The sequence below is a fragment of the Corapipo altera genome, unplaced genomic scaffold, assembly GCF_003945725.1.
Source record: "Corapipo altera isolate COAL_440 unplaced genomic scaffold, ASM394572v1 298, whole genome shotgun sequence".
In the NCBI taxonomy this organism is placed as follows: Eukaryota; Metazoa; Chordata; class Aves; order Passeriformes; family Pipridae; genus Corapipo; species Corapipo altera.
Window position 1 is genome coordinate 73,427 of NW_020885126.1, and position 20,577 is coordinate 94,003.

Genomic DNA, 20,577 nt, shown 5'->3' on the forward strand with positions numbered 1-20,577 from the left:
TATTATTATTATTATTATTATTATTATTATTATTATTATTATTATTAAATCTTTAATTTTTAATAATTAAAAATACTAATTTGGGGGAATAAGAAAAAAATTTGGGAAGAAGGGAAGTATTTCCATTTGAGGAATAATTTTTGGCAGTAGTTTTAAAATTTTAATAATACTACATTTTTTATTATTATTATTAAATCTTTAATTTTTAATAATTAAAAATACCAATTTGGAGGAATAAGGGAAAAATTTGGGAAGAAGGGAAATATTTCTGTTTGGGGAATAATTTGTGGCACTAATTGAAAAATTGTAATAATACTACATTTAAATAGATTATTATTATTATTGTTGCTGTTATTAGTAATTTTTGGGAATAAGTGCAAAATTTGGGAATGATTTTTAATAATTTTGATAATCTTTAATTTTAATAACTGTAATGTATTAATATTATTTAAAGCTGTTTTATTATTATATTTTTAATTTAATTTTTCATAATTTTATATAATTTTAAATACTAAATTTTGGGGGGAAATTTGGGAAGCAGGGAAATATGTCCTTTTTGGGAATATTTTTCTGAATTTTAATAAGAATTTAAAAATTGTAATAATTAGAATAATAAATATTAATATTGTTGTGAGACAGTCGGGGTGGGAGGATCTCATTTCCAAGCTGGACATGTGCTTTTTCCCCAAGGTTTTAGGTACCCTTCTAGCCATGGAAGTTGTTTAAAATCATCCCTGAAATATCCCCACACAAAGAACACCCATTTTTACAGAATACTTTGGATTTCTGCTTCCACTTTTCCCACACTGAGTTAATTTGCTGCCAAAATTCCAATTGGATGTTGGGTTGGGATGCCAAGATGAGTCACGTGGAGACCACGACAAGGTTTTCACACTTGAAAATCAATCCCAGGTGTCAAAAAAGAGGATTTTTTTGTAATCTATGATGTCTCAGGGTGCAAAAAACCCCGGGGTTTCCAATCCACCACCATCTTATTTAATGATTTATTCCGGTGCCTTGAACCTGGAAAACCCTGGATTGTTTTCCATGAGTTAAAGGATAACGGAACACTTAATAATTCACAGTGGGAAGCTGCTGCTCCTGCCAAAAATGTGGCCATGGCAAAGTTATGGGAGCAAAACCTGGCTTGGAATGGTTCTGATATGACTCCTTCCATTGGAATTATGCTTCCCACACAACATGGAATTACAGAATTCCCAGAGAAGCTGTGGCTGCCCCATCCCTGGAAGCATCCAAGGCCAGGTTGGAACCACCTGAGACAGTGGCAGGTGTCCCTGCCCATGGCAAGGGGGTGGAATCAGATGATCCTTAAGGTCCCTTCCAACTCATACCAGTCTGTAATTCCATAAAATTCAGATTTATGGGGATAAACCCTGTTGACAAAGACACCTTTTCCAACAGTGCCACACCATTCCCCGTCAGGGATCTCCTTCCCGGGACACAGAGGAACCCTAAGCTTTAAAACAGGTGGGGAAACCCACAGATGGATAAATAAACGGTGCTTTATGCTCCGGAAAATTCCCAGTTTTGGGACTGCAAGGTGCTGAGGGAGATCCTGGCAGGAGGCAGCCGAAAACTCCTGGTTGGAAGGACATGGAGAGTGTTCCACCCAGAGGTGACAGAGGCATCGAGCACCACTGGATCCTGCTGGGAATTTTTGGGGGTTTAATTAGTGCTGGTCTGTGGCTGAGCCTGGAAACTTGTTGGGAATTAGTGGTGACTGGGATAAGGCTGTTGGAGGGAGGTGGGAAAGGACAGAGTTTGAGTGGGAAGGATCCCTAAGGGTCATCTCATTCCATACCCTGCCATGGACAGGGACACCTTCCACTAGCCCAGGTTGCTCCAACCTGACCTTGGACACTTCCAGGGATCCAGGGGCAGCCACAGCTGCTCTGGCAAATCCATTCCAATCCCTCCCCACCCTCCCAGCCAGGAATTCCTTCCCAATATCCCATCTAACCCTGCCCTCTGGCAGTGGGAAACCATTCTCTGTGTCCTGTCCCCCCATTCCTTGTCCCCAGTCCCTCTCCAGCTCTCCTGGAGCCCCTTTAGGCATTGGAAGGGTCTCTCAGCTCTCCCTGGAGCCTTTTCCAGTCCTGGGAGGCTGCGTCCAGGCAGAGTCTCCTGAAATGTGGAAACAAACATCTCTAAAGCTGAAAATGCAGGTATTTTTTTAAAGCGCACAAAAAACAGCGTTTTGTCCTCGATTAACTTTGTGAGTTGAACTCCATCTCTTTTTTAAAAAATCAAAATTAAATGTTAGAAGGACTTTCACTTTGGTCATTAATGAGTCAGTTAAAAAGCCTCAGCCCAAACCCCAGAGGAGGTTTTGTTCCAACTGGAAGTGCCCGAGGAATCGATTGTGTCCAGGACAGATCTGGTGCCGAAGGCAGAGCCGGGGTGTCCATTTCTCTTTGATCAGCATAAAAAATTCACCAGGTGAAAGAAAATACTGTTAAACCCCAAAAAACCCTCAATTCCTCCAACTTCTTCTTCTTTTCCTCCCACAGGGCAAACCCGAAACGGTGCCGAGAGCTGGTTTTATCAAAGGCCCCGTGTTCAAAGGTGTCGCTTCCAGTCGCTTTCTGCCCAAGGGCACCAAAACCAAGGTCAACTTGGAGGAGCAGGGAAGGCAAAAAGTGTCTTTCAGCTTCAGTTTAACCAAGAAAACTTTGCCCAATCGATTCCTGAGTGGACTCGGAAACGAGAAACAAAATGAAGCTCCCAACCCTCCAGTTCCCCTTCCCACTGATTTTAACCCCAAAACCAAACCAGACCTGGGTGACGCCGCCGGTTCGGCCGAGGAATCTTCGCCTCCGAAACCGAAGGTAGAACTGGGGAAGATTCATTTTAAGAAACACTTACTCAGTGTCACGGCGAAACCGGCACTGGCTCCAGCAGCGACGGCACCGCCACTGGGAGCAGAGCCGGTGACCTTGGCTGTGGAATTCCCTCCCACGCCGCCGCCTCCGCCGCCTCCTCCTCCACCGCCGGCACCGGTCCCTGCGGCCACGGCTCTGCCACAGCCGGCGGTGACGCCGATGTCGACGCCGCTGCTGTCGCCGCCCGTGGAAGCCGAAGCCCCCGCGCCAAAGGAGCCGAACCACGCGGCGCCCAAGGAGGCCCCGGAGCCCGAGGCCAGGCAGGACGCAGGATCGCGCGGAACGGAGGAACGTGTCGCCCAGAACACACCCGAGCAGCCGGAGATGACCCCACAGAAGGAAGATTCCCATATTGGGAAAGAGGAGGAGGTTTCTGATGGCTCCAAGGGTGCTCCGGTGTGCTCCCGGAGACAGGGGGTGAAGAGGAAGTTCTCCCAGTCCGACGGCGCACCGCAGGGCTCCGAGTCCGACGAGGATTCGGTGAGGACATCGTCCAGCCAGCGCTCGCATGAGCTGAAGGTCTCCAGCACGGAGAAGGAGCGAGATTCCAGACGGAGCTCCGCGTCCCTCCGAGGCGACGACCTGGGGAAATCCTCATCACGCTCCAAGTCAGACAGGGATGAGAAGTACTCGAGCTACTCGAAGTCGGACAGAGACTCGCGGTACTCATCCTCCCGCTCACGCTCCGACAGGGACAGGAGGCGAAGCCGGTCTCATTCCCGCTCCCGGTCCGACCGCAGCTCCCGCACCAGCTCTTCCTACTCGAGGTCGGAGCGCTCGCATTACTATGAGTCTGAGCGGCGGTACCATCGGAGCTCCCCGTACAGGGAGAGGTCCAGGTATTCCCGTTCCTACGTGGACAGGGGCCGGGAGAGCTCGGACTCGGAGGACGAGTACAGGAGGACACATTCCAGATCGAGCGACTCCCGGCGGACGTCCTCCCACTCCTCCTCCTCCTACAGAGACTCGAGATCTTCCTACTCCAAGTCGGACCGGGACAGCAAAGTGGAGTCGTCTCATGCCGACGTGGAGAGGAGAGGAAGGTCATCGTCGAAAGCAGATCGAGATTCCAAAAGGACTTCCGAAAGTGAAGTATCCAAAAGGTGCTCTCCCCTCGATGAACTGGGCTATCGGAAGGGGAATTCCCATTCCAAGCCCGACAGTAATGTGAATTCCTCCCGCTATAAATCCACCCCTTCCAAGACCCCCGCGCCAAAGCCAGATAAATTTAAGAGTTCTTTCTGTTGTACAGAATCGCTCGAGGAAATCAAGCCGCAGTGTAATTCTCTAGATTTAGAGAGCTCGTGTCTGAAGAGCAATGAGATCAGGGTGTCCATTGCCAAAAAGCTTGAAAGGGAAAAGACGCTTTCTCCACTAAATCAGCTCAGCGATTCGCCCGCGCTGCCGAAGGCGGACGAGTCGACAGTGGGTTTGGCCAGCTCTAAATCCGAGGAACCCACAGGAAGCGAAAACCACGACAGTGTTACGGAACGGGAAACGTCATTAAAGGTAAAACATGATCCGGTAAGAACGTGTCTCCCCACGGAACGGAGCGTCAACGGCTCCCCGGAAAGTCGGGATGATGGGCTGGCAACTTCCAGTGCCTCCAAAGCAGAGGATGTTCCCGTGTCCTCTGATGACGGCCCGTGCCAGTCGGAAGCGTCACCTGTTGTGAAGATGAGCTTGTCATATCCGTTGCCATCCAATGGGTTTGAGGGCACGGATGTGTCTCAAGAGCGAGAGCCGGATGATTCCCGGGTCCAGTCCAGTGAATGCAACAGCCTGTTCCAGGAAGCAGAGGCTCCGGTGCCGCAGCAGCAGGAGGAACTCGCCCCTTTCGCCGTCATGAATGTAGATCCCACTAAAGTTACCCTGGAGAAGGCGGATGAGGAGGCGACTCCATGTGACAAAACCAAAGAACCCGTTTTTTGCTACATTTCCGACGATGCCGCCCCTGCTTTGTACCACTCGGAAGTGGAAATCGAGGCGGAACCAGTGGAGTTGAAGGTTCCATCCGAGGCTTTCCTGGACGTGCAGGTGGAACCGCAGACGGTGACGTGCGACTACGAGAACGTGGAGGATCCCCATCCCAAGTCTGCCTGCGAGGATGGGCACGGCCATCCTTCCCATAAAATTAACCTGGCAGTGGAGAGCTCGAGCAGGGATTCCTCCCAGGATGGCTGTTCCCAGCGGCTCGTGTCGGATCATCCCGTGCCGGAGGAAAGCATCTCTTCCAAATGGGATGTGCCACCAGCTGGGCACCGGGAGCTGCTCCAGCATTCGGAAGCCGAAGAGATGCTGGAGTTGGGTGCTCAGCACGTTGATCTTGGTTCAGCAAAGAGCAAACAGGCGTTCCAAGATGAACATTCCTACTATTCGGAAGTGCCGCTGGAGCAGCGCAGCAAACAGGTCATGGAGGAAAGTGCTGTTTCCACTGAGGGAGCTGAACTGGAGGAGTTGAGGGTTCCGTGTCCTGGTGTATTGGCTGAGAGGGATGAGGGAAACGGGCCCTTGGTGGCTTCGGCTTTTCCCGACATCCTGTATCCCTCTTCTGATGTCATTGTCACGGCAGAGGACATGGAGACAGTGACTCAGGCCCCGACGTGCGACAGCAGTGGCAATGCCGTGGAATTCATTCCTGCCGGGCACGACGATTACTCGGACACGGGGGAGAGCGACAGCATGGGCGGCAGCGACGACAGCGACACGGATGACTCGGATTCCGACGACGGCACGCCACGGAAGCGGCTGCAATCCGTCGTGGTGGTTCCCAAGAACTCGACCATCGCCATGGAGGAGAACAGCCCGGGCTCCTCCCGGAGCAGCCAAGGCAACCGACGCTTCTCTGACCACTGGGACGACGAGCGGCCCGAGCCCAGCAGGCCCTACTACGAGGAAAGGCTGGAGAGTAAAGGCGGATCTCAGGTGGAGAGCAGGAGTTCTCCCAGAGGGATGGAGAAGAGTCCGGCAACATCTACGGAGCTGAGCAGGAAGGAGGTGGAGGAGCTGCGGGCAGATCCATGCCAGGCGCAGAGTGACGGCGTGGACAGCACGAGCCAGGCGGATCTGACCACGGATTCCCATGGGAAGCCCAATGCGGAGGAGAGGATGATGCTGACGGAGATGGTGGCCACGGGAAGGCCCATGGTCCGGCCGGATGAGCAGCCGTTCTGTCTTCCTGAGAGTTTTGAAGGCACCGACACGTCCCGACACCAGATGAGCTGCTCCAAGCCGGACAGTCGGCAAGGGCAGGGTGGGCTCCACCAGTCTGGCCTCGGAGACTATCCCAGGCTGGATGGTTTCCATACAACAGAGGAGATGAGTGCTTTGGGCTGGGACTTTCCCCAGACGGAGAAGCCCAGCAGCACATACCAGCAACCGGACAGCAGCTTCGGGATGTACTCGGGATATGTTTACCAACCGGGCTCTGGAGCCTATGGCGCTTCCCAGAATTACTGGCAAGGCAACGGTTACTGGGACACGAGATCTGCCAGCAGACCCTCCGTGGTCAACTACGAACGGATCCAAGGGCAGGTGCCGGATTCCCTGACGGAGGATCACGAGGAGTACGAAGAGGACGATCGTTGGGATCATCCCAGCCCCTCCAGTAAATCCCAGCTGCCCGGGCAGAAGGAAGAGGGCTCGGTGCAGGCCCACGAGATCAGCAGCAATTCCACCAAGGAGCCGGTGCCCGGCGCGGAGAAGAAGGAGGAGGTGAAGGTTCTGGAGAAAAACGACGTGAAGGAACGAGGGCCACCGAAGAAACGGCGGCCGGAGGTGGAGAGCGACTCGGAGAGCGACGGGGACTCGAGGGAGAAGAGGAAGGGGAAGGCGGAGGGGGAGCTGGGGGAGCCGGCGCCGCAGGATTCCTCCATGGTGGGCCGACCCTGCATCATGGACGACTTCCGAGACCCCCAGCGCTGGAAGGAGTTTGCCAAGCAGGGCAAGATGCCGTGTTACTTCGACCTCATCGAGGAGAACGTCTACTTGACAGAGAGGTAACGACTTCTTTTATCCTTACTTTGATTCCCGGAGCAGTTTTGAATTTTAACTCCCATTTACTTCAGTGATAGTTGTGGGTTTTGTGGGCAAATCAGCATAATTTGGAGGGAAAGGGAGGGATTTGGCACTCCTGATGTCTGGCAAGGGGAGAGGAGACAACACTGGGAAGTGTTTAACTGCCCTGCATCCCTTCTCCTAAAGAGAATCCCCCGGTTGGGCCCAGACATTCCCAGGTGATGGGAAGAGCTGGAAAATGGGAGGAGATGAGGGGAAGGTTGATTGATTGATTTATTCAGATCCAGCCTGTTTAGTGTCCCCAAATACCAACTCCCTCTCTGTTGGCACAGGGAATTCTGTCCAGGTGTGGGAAAGATTCTGGACACACAACACGTGTTTCCAAAGGTTTTTGTTATTCCATGTCTTTACTTTTCTTAGATGAGGTTTTTTTTAGCTCCAACAACCATAATTTGAAGTCCCACGTTTTTTTCTTATGCCTTTTTTTACCTTTTTGGGATCCATGCTCCAAAAAATTCCTAAAATTATCTCATGGAAGTTAAAATATTAATTAGTGGATGCCTTTCCTACCCTACTTTTCCTGCAGCTCAGATTTTCTTCTTTTTTATCATAAAACAGAGGTCGAAGTAACTAAACCCTCCAATTTCCTTTATTAAAATAACACCCAAAAATGGGTGTCCAAATAAATGTGGGCGTGGAGGAGAAAGGAAAAAAGTTAAATCTCCTGGGAATTCTTTTTGAGGAATCATTTTTTTATGATCACCAAATCCTCACCTTCCTCTCTAAACAAGCCAAGGGTCCTTGGTTACCCCTGTACCTCCCAGTGGTTATCCCAAGGTCACCATTCCATTTATCCCGTTGCTGGAGGAGAAATTAATGTCCTCCAACAATGCAGTAAGGATTGAGGAGGAATTTCTACACCCAGCTACTGTCTCACCTTGTGTTTCCTCGCCTTGCCCAGGAAGAAGAACAAATCCCACCGGGATATCAAGCGGATGCTGTGCGAGTGCCCGCCCCTGTCCAAGGAGGAGCGGGCGCAGGGGGAGGTGGCCTGTGGGGAGGATTGTCTCAACCGCCTGCTCATGATCGAGTGGTGAGTGCCATTCCATGGGCTGGGGGGTGGTGTCCCGGAGGTGACTTGGGAATCCCTAAAATTAACCCAGAAATTCCCGGGAAGGGGCAGCGCCGGCGTGGAGTGACCTTTGGAGCCGACGCGGCCCTGCCCAGAGAAGCTGCGGCTGCCCCATCCCTGGAAGTGTCCAAGACCAGGTTGGACAGGACTTGGAGCAACCTGGGATAGTGGAAGGTGGAAATGGATGATCCTTGAGGTCCCTTCCAAGCCAAACCATTCCATGATTCCATGATTTCGGTCTTTAGATGATCAACAGGAGCTCAGGGCTCACAATCTCCTGGATCTCCTCTTCCCAGAGCCTCACCAGCCTGTGGCTGTTGCTCCTGGAAGGTTTTGCTGCTCTGTGGGAGTGGAGGCTGGGAACGGGGCATTTGATGGGATTCCCTCTGGGACAAGGACTGTGACCAGCTGGAGTGGAAGGATTGGAATTCCCTGCCAGAATCCCACCTTTAGTTTTTATCTCATAGCCCAGACAGGGAATATATTGGAGGGAGAAGCCCTAAAACATGGAGAGGAGATCCCAGTTCATCCCATTTTGATGGTCTGACATGGAAGTACAGCAGGATTAGCATTCCCAGTATTCCAGAAATAAATTATCTGCCTTTGAATTGACACTCACGGGGCTGTGGTTTTTATAGCCAAACACATTCCAAGGTTTCACAGTGAGTTTGTTATGATTCCCTGGGATCTGTTTCCCATCTGAGCCCTTCCTGTTGTCACTGCTGTCCCACTGGGAATCAACTCGCTCCCGTTTCCTTCCCACAGCTCTTCCCGGTGTCCCAACGGCGACTACTGCTCCAACAGACGCTTCCAGAAGAAGCAGCACGCGGATGTGGAGGTGATCCTCACCGAGAAGAAGGGCTGGGGGCTCCGAGCTGCCAAAGACCTGCCATCGTAAGCTCTTCCCACGGCCTTTTCCTGCTCTTTCACTCCCTCCCATAGGGAAAAAACGTGGCTTGTGGATTCCTGCTTTCCCTGACGCTGGATTTGCTGAGGCTTGTTGAGAAAATCCTCCTCCACTGGGGTTATTCCGTGTTTATTGGTGGTGTTTTCCTAAGCCAAGGGGTGTTTTTCCCTCTTGCAGCAACACCTTTGTCCTGGAATACTGCGGGGAAGTGCTGGATCACAAGGAATTCAAGGCTCGGGTGAAGGAATATGCCCGGAACAAGAACATCCACTATTATTTCATGGCCCTGAAGAATGATGAGGTGAGACAGGGATTGCTGGGCTTGGCTTTGGGAGAGTCTTCCCGGGCTTTGTGGGCAACACCAACTGCTTGGGAACGTGTGGAGCAACGTCCTGGATCCATTAGACATGTTTTCCTAAGGAAAGGAGACTTCATGCTTAATTTTTTTAACCCATTCTTCAGTTTTCAACCTGTTCCAACAAAATTCCAGCAGCTCAGCTGTATCCCAGGATCCTTAGGGAGGAGAAATGGTCGTTCCAAAGGAAAGGATGGATCATGGGTCATCCCTTCCACATGAAGGGGAGAAACTGTGTCCTTAGGGAGATGCTCCAAGCCAAACTCAACCTTCTTGGATGCCCAAATCCACCAAGAAACCACATTTCCTTTTCCATTAAACCGCATTATATCGGGATATTTTTAGCTGGCAAAATCCCTACGGGCAGGAACGTCATTGGAATATTGATACGTGGGATATTCTTAAATATTTATCATAGTTTAAACTCTGTGGGATGTGGAGCTGCTGCCTTGGGCCCTCTCTGGAAAAATAGGAATTAATCTCATATTCCACTTGTCTCTTAAGGACTTTTTTGGGTCTGAGGAGTTTGAGAATAAATGAGCTAAAAATACTCTTTTTTCTTCCTCTTTTTTCTTTACTGTTTTTTTCCTCTTTTCCCTTCTTTTTCCCCTTGTTTTTCCCTTTTTTCCCCATTTTTCCTCTTTTTTTCCCCCCAGATAATCATTTTAGGGTTTGTTCTGGGATAATAAGGGGCACAAAGGAGGGTTTTCCTTTCTGAAAGGAACTTATGGAGGTTGTTATTACTGCAAGTGATCCAGGAGATGACTTTTTCCTTGGAGTACAGTGCATGTGGCAAAAAATCTTCCAGAAATCTCTTGTGCTGCATATCCAAGGATCAGGAACATTAAAAATCGAGGATTCCCATCCAACTGGAGAACTCTGCCAGGAAAATTAAGAGCTGTGTTCCTTTAATGCTCTTTTTTGGGGGGGGGGGCATTAAATTCTAATAAAACCCTAATAAACCCCATTCTCCAACCCAAAGAAATCACAGGAAGAGGTGATTATTCCAGTGTGGGTTGTGTTTGTTGCTGTTCCAATTCCTCTTCCCGGGAATGAGCCTGTTTTCCTGGATTTCTCCTTTCTTCCCAGATAATCGACGCGACCCAGAAGGGGAACTGCTCCCGCTTCATGAACCACAGCTGTGAACCCAACTGCGAGACACAGAAGGTAAAAACCCGGAGCAAATCCAGGGGCTTCTCATTCCCACCGCCCGTGGGAAGCGTTTTTCCTTCGCATCTCTGTATTTTGGGATTTTTCCTTGGAGTCACTGAGGTGAAAACTCTGTTCGAAACGGGGAACTCGCCCGGTCACGGAGCGAGTTTGAAATCCAGTGGTGCTGTTCCAAGGATTAATCCGGTCAGTTGGAGGCAAATCCCGGATTTTGTCACGTGATAACTCTTGGATCTTGCTTTTTCCACAGTGGACTGTGAATGGGCAGCTCCGGGTTGGATTTTTCACCACCAAACTGGTGCCGTCGGGCTCAGAGCTGACCTTCGATTACCAGTTCCAGAGATACGGGTGCGTCCCTGCTCCGGGGGATTTCCCGGAGAATTCCCTTCCCTGCTTCTTCCTCTGGCTAATTATTAATCAGCGAAACTCCAGACTTTGCAATATTCCTTAATAATTCCTCTTTTCCCCCTCCCATCCCTGTTTTATGACTTTGAAATCCTTGAGGAGCTGTAAAAGCCTCCCAGGTAACACATCCCGTTTTCCTGGCCTGGGATTTGGATCCCTTGGCTAAACCTGAGCCTAAAATTCCTATCTTACTGGTTTTCCAGTTGTATGGTGGAGTAGAACTTAAGGATCACCCTTCCTTTTCCCTCTGGATCCTTCTTCAGGCTCTTCCTGGAAGCAAGAGAATCAGAAAGGAATTTTTAGTTGCATTTTAAAATGATTCCTCCTTTCTGGAAGGTCCTGGAGTTGAGCTTTCCTGGTTCTTTCTTCTTGTACTGTTCCTCCAGTGGATTCTGCACATTCTCCCAAGGAATTGTGGAATATAGTTTGAAGTGGGTGGTATTTCAAGTAGGAGTTAACAGAGATTTGGGGAAAATGTCCTGAAGATAATAGAATTTATTAGATTTACAATTATAATTATTATATTAATTTATATAGAATATATTAATATATGAAGATAATCATTATATTAATTTATATAGAATATATTAATGTATAAAGATATAAATTTATATATCGATTTATCTAATTAATTTAATTTTATTTATAATTATTATATTTATTCTCCATGGCTGTACATCCACGTTAAAAAAAAAAAATTCCATGTGAATTTTACTGTTTCCATGAATCCTCAGCTCATTCTTTATTCTCTGTTTTGTATAGTTTTGAGCTATAAAATATAAGAAATGAGCTATAAAATGCTGTAAAATGCAAGCCTTTCCTAGTGGATATATAATCCTGATTATATATTCCTTAGGAGAAGGAATATATTGATTTCCATGTGGGATAAGCAGCTTTCAGACCCACCAGCTCCACCTTTTCCTTTCTGGTTCTTGGATCTTGGCCTGGAAGTGCCCCAGGCTTTGTTTTCCAGCTGAAACAACACGGGATCATGGGAGTTCTGTAAGGAATAGAGACTGGATTTGAATATCCAGTGCCCTGAAAGGCTTTTCCATGCAGGGACATTCCCATTTCTCCTGAGGATGCTCTGAAAACCAGGTGGAAAACTGGCTGGGGGTGGAGTTGAGCTGGGATTAAACTGAGTTTTGTGTCCCCTCCCCAGCAAAGAGGCTCAGAAATGTTTCTGTGGCTCCTCCAACTGCCGGGGGTACCTGGGAGGGGAGAACAGGGTGAGCATCCGAGCGGCCGGAGGCAAAATGAAGAAGGAACGCTCCCGGAAAAAGGACTCGGTGAGTCTGGTGCTCCCAGGAATCCTGGAGCTCGGGAAAACCCTCCGGGATCACCAAACCCAGCACTGGCAAGGCCATTCCTAAACTGTGTCCCCAAGTGCCATGTCCACAGAGCTGTAAAATCCCACCAGGAATGGCGGCGACGCCACCACTGGACAACCCTTTCCGGGAAGGAATTTTCCCGATATCCAACTTAAACCTCCCCTGGTGCAGCTTGAGGCTGTTTCCTCTCATCCTGTCGCCTGTTCCCTGGGAAAACAGGACTCCTGAGGACCTCAGGGGTCAGGCTTTTCCATGGATGTGTCATCAGAGGTTGGACTTGATGCTCTTGGAGGTCTTTTCCAACTTTATGGATTTTGTTTCACACGGCCCCTCAATACTTGGGTCTTTTCTTGGATCTTTAGTTAAATCCACGATCTTAGATCTTTGATTAAATCCATGAACTTGGATCTTTTCTTGGATCTTTATTTAAATCCATATTTTCTTTCACTCTGTTATTTATCCCAAAGCCCCACCCAAGAGGGGCTTCCACAGGTCCAATATCTGCTCATCCATAGCTAAAATCCACTAAATTCCACGTGGTTTTAAAAATTTGGGTTTTTTTTAACATCAGTGAAAGATGAACAATCTTGGCCTCAAGATTCAGGACGTTCCCTGAAATTTGGCAGCTGGGAGGACACGGAATTTTCCCGTTTCCAGGTGGAATTTGAGTCTCCCAATTCCTTTGGCTTAAAGGCAACGCATGGAATTGCAGGGATGGGTTCCCATAATGTGGAAAAACTGTGGAGAATCCAGAGCAAAGCACTCAAAAGGAGGTTTTTTGGGTGAAAACTCCTGAAAGAACCTGCAGAGGCTCTTTTTTAATTCCTCCAAGTTGTAATTATTCTCTCCTTGAAGATATAAGCCTCTATTCCTATGGATAAGATTTTTTTCCAGGTTTTTTTGGGAGAAACTCTGTTTAAAAAAAGGCAGGTTTTTTGTTTACTGGATCAGGGAGTGAGGGAACCCAAGAAATAATTTATAAATTTAAATTTATTATTATTACTATTACTATTAGTAGTAGTAGTATTAGTATTATATTTTACATTTATAAATACATAACTCTAATATATAAGTATAATATATAAGTATAATGTATAAATATAGCATATAAATGTAATATAAAATAAATATAGAATTAAATAAATATTATTATACATTGTTATATAAATATAAGGTGTTTTAAAACACTGATTAGGGGCTAAATAACTAAGGTTGTCCACATGGAAAGGAGTTTTCCTCTGATTCTGAAGATCATAAGTCATTTATAGTTTATCTATAAATTAATATAGGTTTAGAAAGAGTTTATACAATTAATAGAGGTTATAAAGAAGTAAATTCAATCTCCAATTAATGGTAGTTTATAAAGAATTGATACAATTCCTAAAGATTATAAAGAAGTAAATTGGATCTGCAATTAAGGATAATTTGTAAAGAATTTATACAATTTCTAAAGATTATAAAGATGTAAATTGGACTTCCAATAAGGATAATTTGTAAAGAATTTATACAGTTCACAGAGGTTATAAAAAGTAAATTTGATCCATAATTAAGGATAATTTCTCAGTGCACATTTGTTTTCCTGCCTGAAAAGATAAACTCATTTTTGGGAGCGTTTTGGTGCAACCACCTGGAATTTCCTCCAGGCAGCGTTGGATTTATAGAGCTAAAAAGTGCCACTCCCCAGGGAAGATGGAATTTGGAGTCAGGAATTCCATCCCCTGGGGTGGCACGAGGCCTGAGGGGTGTTTTCCTTTGCCTGGGGCAGGTGGACGGGGAGCTGGAGGCGCTGCTGGAGAACGGGGAGGGTCTGTCCGACAAAAACCAGGTGCTCAGCTTGTCCCGGCTCATGGTCCGGATCGAAACCCTGGAGCAGAAACTCACCTGCCTCAAACTCATCCAGGTGAGGAGCAGCCCTGGGAAGGGAGGGATCCGTGTCCTGTTAAAGCCACATCCTCAGAGGGGGAGAGGGAATGTGGGAGGAGGGTCCCGCCCTTGTTCCGGCATCCCAAGCTCGGCTGAACAGCTCCACACTCCGTTATCCTTAAATTTATTCCCCAGATAATGGTTATAATGGTCCTGCTGTTGTGTTCCTGCTCCAAATCCAGCAGTTTTGGCCACTTAAATTAGGCTGGACCTGCCCAGGTGCCGAGTTCTGGCTCTGCACTGGGTTCCGTACTCCCAGTGGAGCAGTTTGCCGTGTTATCCCATGGAAGGGATTTTTCCCTGGGAGTCTCTGAGCATTCCCATGCTTGGCTCCTCCAGAACATGCACTCCCACTCCCGCCTGAAGTCCTTCCTGGAGGAGCAGCCATGGGAAGGGGAGGGATCCATGTCCTGTTAAAGCCACATCCTCAGAGGAGCAGGGGGAAGGTGGGAGGAGGGTCTCGCCCTTGTTCCAGCATCCCAAGCTTGTCCGAGTGGCTCCACACTCTGTTATCCTGAAGTTTTATTCCCCAGTCCACCAGTGATGGTTATAATGCTCCTGCTGTTGTGTTCCTGCTCCAAATCCAGCAGTTCTGGCCACTTAAATTAGGCTGGACCTGCCCGAGTGCTGAGTTCTGGCTCTGCACTGGGTTCCATACTCCCCATGGAGCAGTTTGTGATGTTATCCCATGGAAATGGAAGGGTTTTTTTTTCCTGGGAGTCTCTGGGCATTCCCATGGCCTCTCTCTAACTTTGGCTCCTCCAGAACACGCACTCCCAGTCCTGCCTGAAGTCGTTCCTGGAGTGCCACGGCCTGTCCCTGCTCTGGATCTGGATGACGGAGCTGGGCGATGGCAGAGGCAGCACCGCCAACAACCTGAAGCTGCAGCTGGAGGTTGGTAATTCCATGGGATTTGGAGCTTTCATAGAGCCACTGAGGTGGGAAAAGCCCTTTAAGATGGAGTCCAGCCCTCCCCCAGCATGACCAAGGCCACCACTGACCCATGTCCCCGAGTGCCACATCCACAGGGCTGTTAAATCCCTCCAGGAATGGGGACTCCAGCTGGACCAGGGCTGGACAGCCCTTTCCATGGAGATTTTTAGCAGCTCAGAATCACTAGGATTTTCTTTTCCTTTTGTTTTTTTGAAATGTAAATTTGTGCCAAGTGTTCATGGAAACAGACTCAGGTACCTCAGAACTCCAGCCCTGGAACTTCTACCCTGAGGCAGATCCTTAATTAATGGAAGGAGTTTGCTCCTGTGGTTTTCTTAGATTCCTGAGTTGGATTTCATAAGCCAGACTTAAAGACTGTTGCTGTTTATTCCCTGTGCTTTATTTCCTTTATATCCCTGTGCCAAAGCACAGGCAATTTGAGGTATTGATAGTCTGAAGTGGAACTGGAATGTTTCTGTTTTCCATAAGAAATTTGGGATTGTGTGGCAAGAAACACCTGCAAGTTCCTTTCTTAAAGATGATTCTACAAGAAGGTTCTGGGCAGTTTGGACGGGGCTTGGAGCAATCCAGGATAGTGGAAGGTGTCCATGCCCATGCAGGGAGTGGGACTGGATGAGCTTTAAGGTCCCTTCCAGCCCAAACCATTCTGAGTCTGTGACTGCTGTGATTTTTTTTTTTGGGATAGGTGGGACCCACCCCAACTTCAGACATGTTGAAACTTGCTCCGTGGTCACGGTGTTCAGCTTTGGTGGGGTTTTGTGGGTTGGATGTATTCCTTTAAAATCCAGGTCGTTGTTGCCCAGAGAAGCTGTGGCTACCCCATCCCTGGAAGGTTGGAAAAACCCTCCAAGGTCACAGAGCCCACCCTGTGCCCGATGCCCACCTTGTCCCCCAGCCCAGAGCACTGAGTACCACGACCAGGCCTTCCTTGGACACCTCCAGGGATGGGCACTCCAAACCTCCCTGGGCAGCCCCTGCCAAGGCCTGACCACCCTTTCCAGGAAGAAAGTCTTCTGAAATCCCCCACCTATGGCCTGTGACCATAATTGGATAGATTAGATTGGGTATTTAGATTTTGGATTGGATATTAGCATAAAATTCTTCCCTGTGAGGGTGGTGAGGGACTGGAATTAATTTTCCAGAGGAACTGTGGCTGCCCCATCCCTGGAAGTGTCCAAGGCCAGGCTGGACAGGTCTTGGAGCTACCTGGGCTAGTGGAAGGTTCCATCTAGGGGCTGGAATGAGGTGAACTCTAAGATCCATCCAACCCAAACCATGCTGGGGTTCTGTGATAATCTCGGTCAGTTCTTCTTGAGAAAAGGAAATAACTCCAGGTTGGACAGAGCTTTAAATCCCGACGGTTTTAACAAGGTCCCGCTTGCCTTTGCCGTTAGATCATGAAGACCCTGGAGCTGCTGCCCATCCCTACCAAGAACATGCTGGAGGAGAGCAAGGTGCTGCCCATCATCCAGCGCTGGGCTCAGACCAAGACGGCGGTGCCGCAGCTCAGCGAGGGCGACGGCTACTCCAGCGAGAACACGTCCCGCGCCCACACCCCCCTCAACACCCCCGACATCGGCGCCAAGCAGAGCTCCGAGGGGGACGCCGACACCCCCAAGAAGCTGGTGTTCCGCAGGCTGAAGATCATCAGCGAGAACAGCATGGACAGCGCCATCTCGGACACCACCAGCGAGCTGGAAGGCAAGGAGGGCAAGGAAGACCTGGACCAGCTGGAGGGAACGCCCGTGGAGGCGCCGGAGGAGCAGCAGCAACAGCAGCAGCAGCAGCAGGAGGTCAAAGCCGCCGCGGACGCGCCCGTGGAGAGCAGCAAAGCCCAGCCTGTGGAGCTGGAGGCCGAGCCCGAAGCCGAGGCCAAGGAGAGCAACGGGGCGAAGCTGGAGGAGCCCATGGCCATGGAGACGCCGTCCCAGGATGAGGAGGAGGGCGTGTCCGACGTGGAGAGCGAGAGGAGCCAGGAGCAAACGGATAAAATCGTGGATGTGAGCGACTTGGCCACCAGGCTGCTCGACAGCTGGAAGGAGCTCAAGGTAAGAGGCACCTCTGGCTCCAACTTCCTGAGAAAAACATGGAGTTGTGGTGGTTTGGTGCAAGTGGGGTGAATTTTATGTCTTTTGGTAATTGTTTGACAACTAAAATTGCCTTTTCTACACAAAAAGTGCTTTCTATGTAGATCCTCTGGTTGCTCAGTGTGAGTTGCAGTAGAATTCCAGATGTTGGATGGTGGAATCAGGAGATAGTTTGGTTTGGGAACACGAAGATGGTTATCCTGTTGTTTGTTAGGCTGTTCAGGGAAAGGGCAGCTCTGAGGGATTGAGATTCCCTTCTCATCTCATCGGGAAAAGAGGCTGGAGGTAGCACCATGAGCATTTTGGGTGGAATTGGGCAAATCCCTCAGTGTTGAAGTAAATTGATGGACTGTCTACTCCTAAATTCCACCCTGGAAGTGTTCGAGGCTCCTCCCAAATGCCTGATCCCTGGAAGTGTCCAAGGCCGGGTTGGACAGGGCTTGGAGCAATCTGGGCTAGTGGAAGGTGTCCCTGCCCATGGCAGGGGGTGGAACAAGATGATCCTTAAGGTCCCTCCCAATCTTTGAACCATTCCAGGATTCTCTGAATTCCATGATCTGAACATTCTCAGGATTTCTTGTCCTCTTAACATCTGCTTTCCATCTGCAACGTGTGGAGCCTCCAGAAATGGGTCTCTTGGCCACGTTGTGTTCCCTTGAAGGCCGTGCTGGGTGTTTGCAGTTGGTGTTTGGATCAGGGAAACACCCGGATTTGGGGTGTTATTTGAGACCTGAGCGGTTTCATTCCCATCAAAGTCTTCCTTGAGCAGAAACTTCCTAAGAGAAGGGCTTGGTGGCTCCTCTGGAATCGTGTCCCTGGAGGTGGCCAATTTGGCCACTTGATCTTCAACCAACAGCTTTTAGGGTGAGGTTCCAGTAACAGTTTTAAATTAAAAGATGAGGGATAGGTGGGATATGGGGAAGGAATTCTTGGCTGTGAGGGTGGAGAGGGACTGGAATGTATTTCCCAGAGAAACTGTGGCTGCCCCATCCCTAGAAGTGTCCAAGGCCAGGTTGGAGCAACCTGAGCTAGTGGAAGGTGTCCCTGCCCATGGCAGGGGGGTGGCACTGGGTGATCCTTAAGTTCCTTTCCATCCCAAACCATTCCATGGCTCTATGGATCCAAGTCGCCACTCAAAGCTTCCCTCATTTCCTGGGTTTCTTCAGATCTTTGGAAACTCTTCACTCATCTGCTGCTTCTTTAGGATTATATTCCATACATTATCTTAAATTCCTTATATCCAAGAGCATGAGGGGTGGGAACCCCTTTAATGAGCGTAAAAACAGTGGTTGCTGAGGATCCAGCAGGAATCCAAGGTGCTGCCGCGCTTCCGTCATCGGGGGGGCTCGGGACAGGCCTTGGAGGGTCTCCTGCCCTTCTCTTAATCAACCATCAGCCCAACTTTAATTATTGGCAGGAGTTTAAAGCGTCAAATGAGGCATCACAGAGCTAAAGAGTCCATTTACCCCTCGAGTTTGATAATGGGCATTGATTCAAAGAGGTTAATTAAAATAACGGGCGTTAATTGTGCAGCGCAGACGGAGGAGGCCTCAGGAGCTCTGAGCTCCTGGACCTCTGCTTTGGAGCTACAAACATCAGGATTTATAAATGGGGGAGACTTAAGGGAAATTTTACCTTAATCTGAATTTTCCAGAAGAATCAGAGACTCTTGAACATTTTGAGTGCCATCAGTTGGGCCCTGAATGTCAGTGGGGGAAGAAGGGAGACAACTCAAATACGTTTCTCTAGAGAAGTTGGGTTGTGCTTTGGTTCTTTCCCTCCCCCCCCTTTTTTCCCAAGTGGATCATTTCCTAGGTTTTAATTTGTAGGCTCTTGATATTGATGTGGTTTTCTCATCAAAGCGACGCTGTCAGGTTGAATTTATGGAGGAAATGGAAAAAAGTCCTTTTCCATCCGTTGCCAAGGGAGTTGTTGTGGTTGGAAAAGACCTCCAAGGTCAACAAGTCCAACCTGTTTGAGAGTTAAGTCAGGCCCACTCAGACTTGTTTTGGGTATCCAGACTCAGTGTTTGGAACCAGCACGGAAAAACTGCTGAAAACCAGTAATAAAATGTGGGAAGTATCACAAAACTCCTTCAAAACGTTGGTTTGGAACCGAGTTGAACCTGATGCTTAAACCCCAAGATTTGGGTTTTCTCTTGAGCTTGGGGAAGCTCAGCCTTGGTGTCTGCAGAGCTTTGCTGGAGGCCAGTACTGGGCTGTGGAATCCCGACACGTTCCCAGTTTTAAATGTGGATTCCCATCCTCTCTGTGTGTTTAATTAATTCGGGTCGTTGCAGTGGTGGTCTGGTTGTAGGGATGGGGTTGGATCTCATGAGCTTCTGTAATCCCAGCAAATCCACCCCAAAAAAACCCTCAGAATCCTGACCTGGGGTTGTGACAGCTCGTTTCTCTCCCGTAAAACGCTTGTAGGGAATCTGTGAGCTGGGAATTTATTGTGTCCTGGATTTTTTCGTGGCTCTTAAGAGTTAACTGCTTCTGTCCAACACTCACCTGATGTGCCAATGTCTAAAAGACAAGCCCAGGCTGGAAGCACTTTAGGTGGAACGGGGATGGATAACTCACCCCCAGGTGCCTTTTCCAGCACATCCAAGCTTTTTAAAAGCTGGTTTTCCTGGAGTGGTGGAACATCTGCCAGTGGCTGGGGCGGGGTGGGGGGGTCTGAAACGTCCTCTCCAGTCTTGCTGATGATCCCCTTGTAATTTCCACCGTTTCCATCCAGCTTCTCAGGGCAGCCTGGAGCTCCCCATGTGTCTCCTTTCCTCAACTCCGTGTGGAAGAAGGGAGAGGCCATAGCGTGAAGAACCGGGAAGATGGTTGGGAAGCTGGCTGATGCATGGCAGTGTGATAGGTGCCAGGAGGACAGAGGTGGTTAACTCGGGGATGCCGACGTTATTTTGGTGCGTCCATTGCCGGCAATGGACGTCGCTCCGGGAAAATCCCGACTCCTGGCATGAAAGGATTAAGTGAGCTCTTTTTTTCTCTACCTCTACACACAGGACTTGTAAGTCCTTCCAGGGCTCCAACACTCCGTAGTGAGGAGTGTTGGCCGTTCCCACACACCCGGCACGACACACACTGACATTCCCGGCGGGATGAGTTTCCAGCCCGGGCTCGTGGGCGCCGTTCCCGCTGTCCAGGGAAGCGCCGCACGGCTTCTCCCAGGCTCAAAACTCACTCCCAGTGGGGCACAACCCGGTGAGGGCACAGGTGGTGGTTCAACGTGGTTCTTCCAGGTCCCTTAGCCCGCTCCAGCCGGAGGATTGCGCTCAGGTAAGGCTCCAGGGGCCGATCCGTGCGGACACATCCATGGTGGAGGTGACACGTGGCCACCAGACCTGGTGCTCCACCCTCTTGGAATCACCAGAACAAG

The 20,577-nt window shown here is 49.2% G+C and overlaps 1 protein-coding gene across 2 annotated transcripts in view; it reads left to right on the top strand.

Moving 5' to 3' along the window:
• The window catches only part of SETD2 (SET domain containing 2, histone lysine methyltransferase), a 51,492-nt gene that overhangs the window by 10,761 nt on the left and 20,154 nt on the right, over window positions 1-20,577 (top strand). For both annotated transcript variants that reach the window (XM_027670004.1, XM_027670005.1), the window contains exons 3-12: window positions 2,532-6,901; window positions 7,882-8,013; window positions 8,818-8,946; window positions 9,137-9,260; window positions 10,404-10,481; window positions 10,735-10,832; window positions 12,052-12,178; window positions 13,986-14,120; window positions 14,909-15,037; window positions 16,492-17,145. In XM_027670004.1, the coding sequence (XP_027525805.1) occupies window positions 2,532-6,901; window positions 7,882-8,013; window positions 8,818-8,946; window positions 9,137-9,260; window positions 10,404-10,481; window positions 10,735-10,832; window positions 12,052-12,178; window positions 13,986-14,120; window positions 14,909-15,037; window positions 16,492-17,145 (5,976 nt within the window). The remainder of the gene's footprint in view (window positions 1-2,531; window positions 6,902-7,881; window positions 8,014-8,817; window positions 8,947-9,136; window positions 9,261-10,403; window positions 10,482-10,734; window positions 10,833-12,051; window positions 12,179-13,985; window positions 14,121-14,908; window positions 15,038-16,491; window positions 17,146-20,577) is intronic.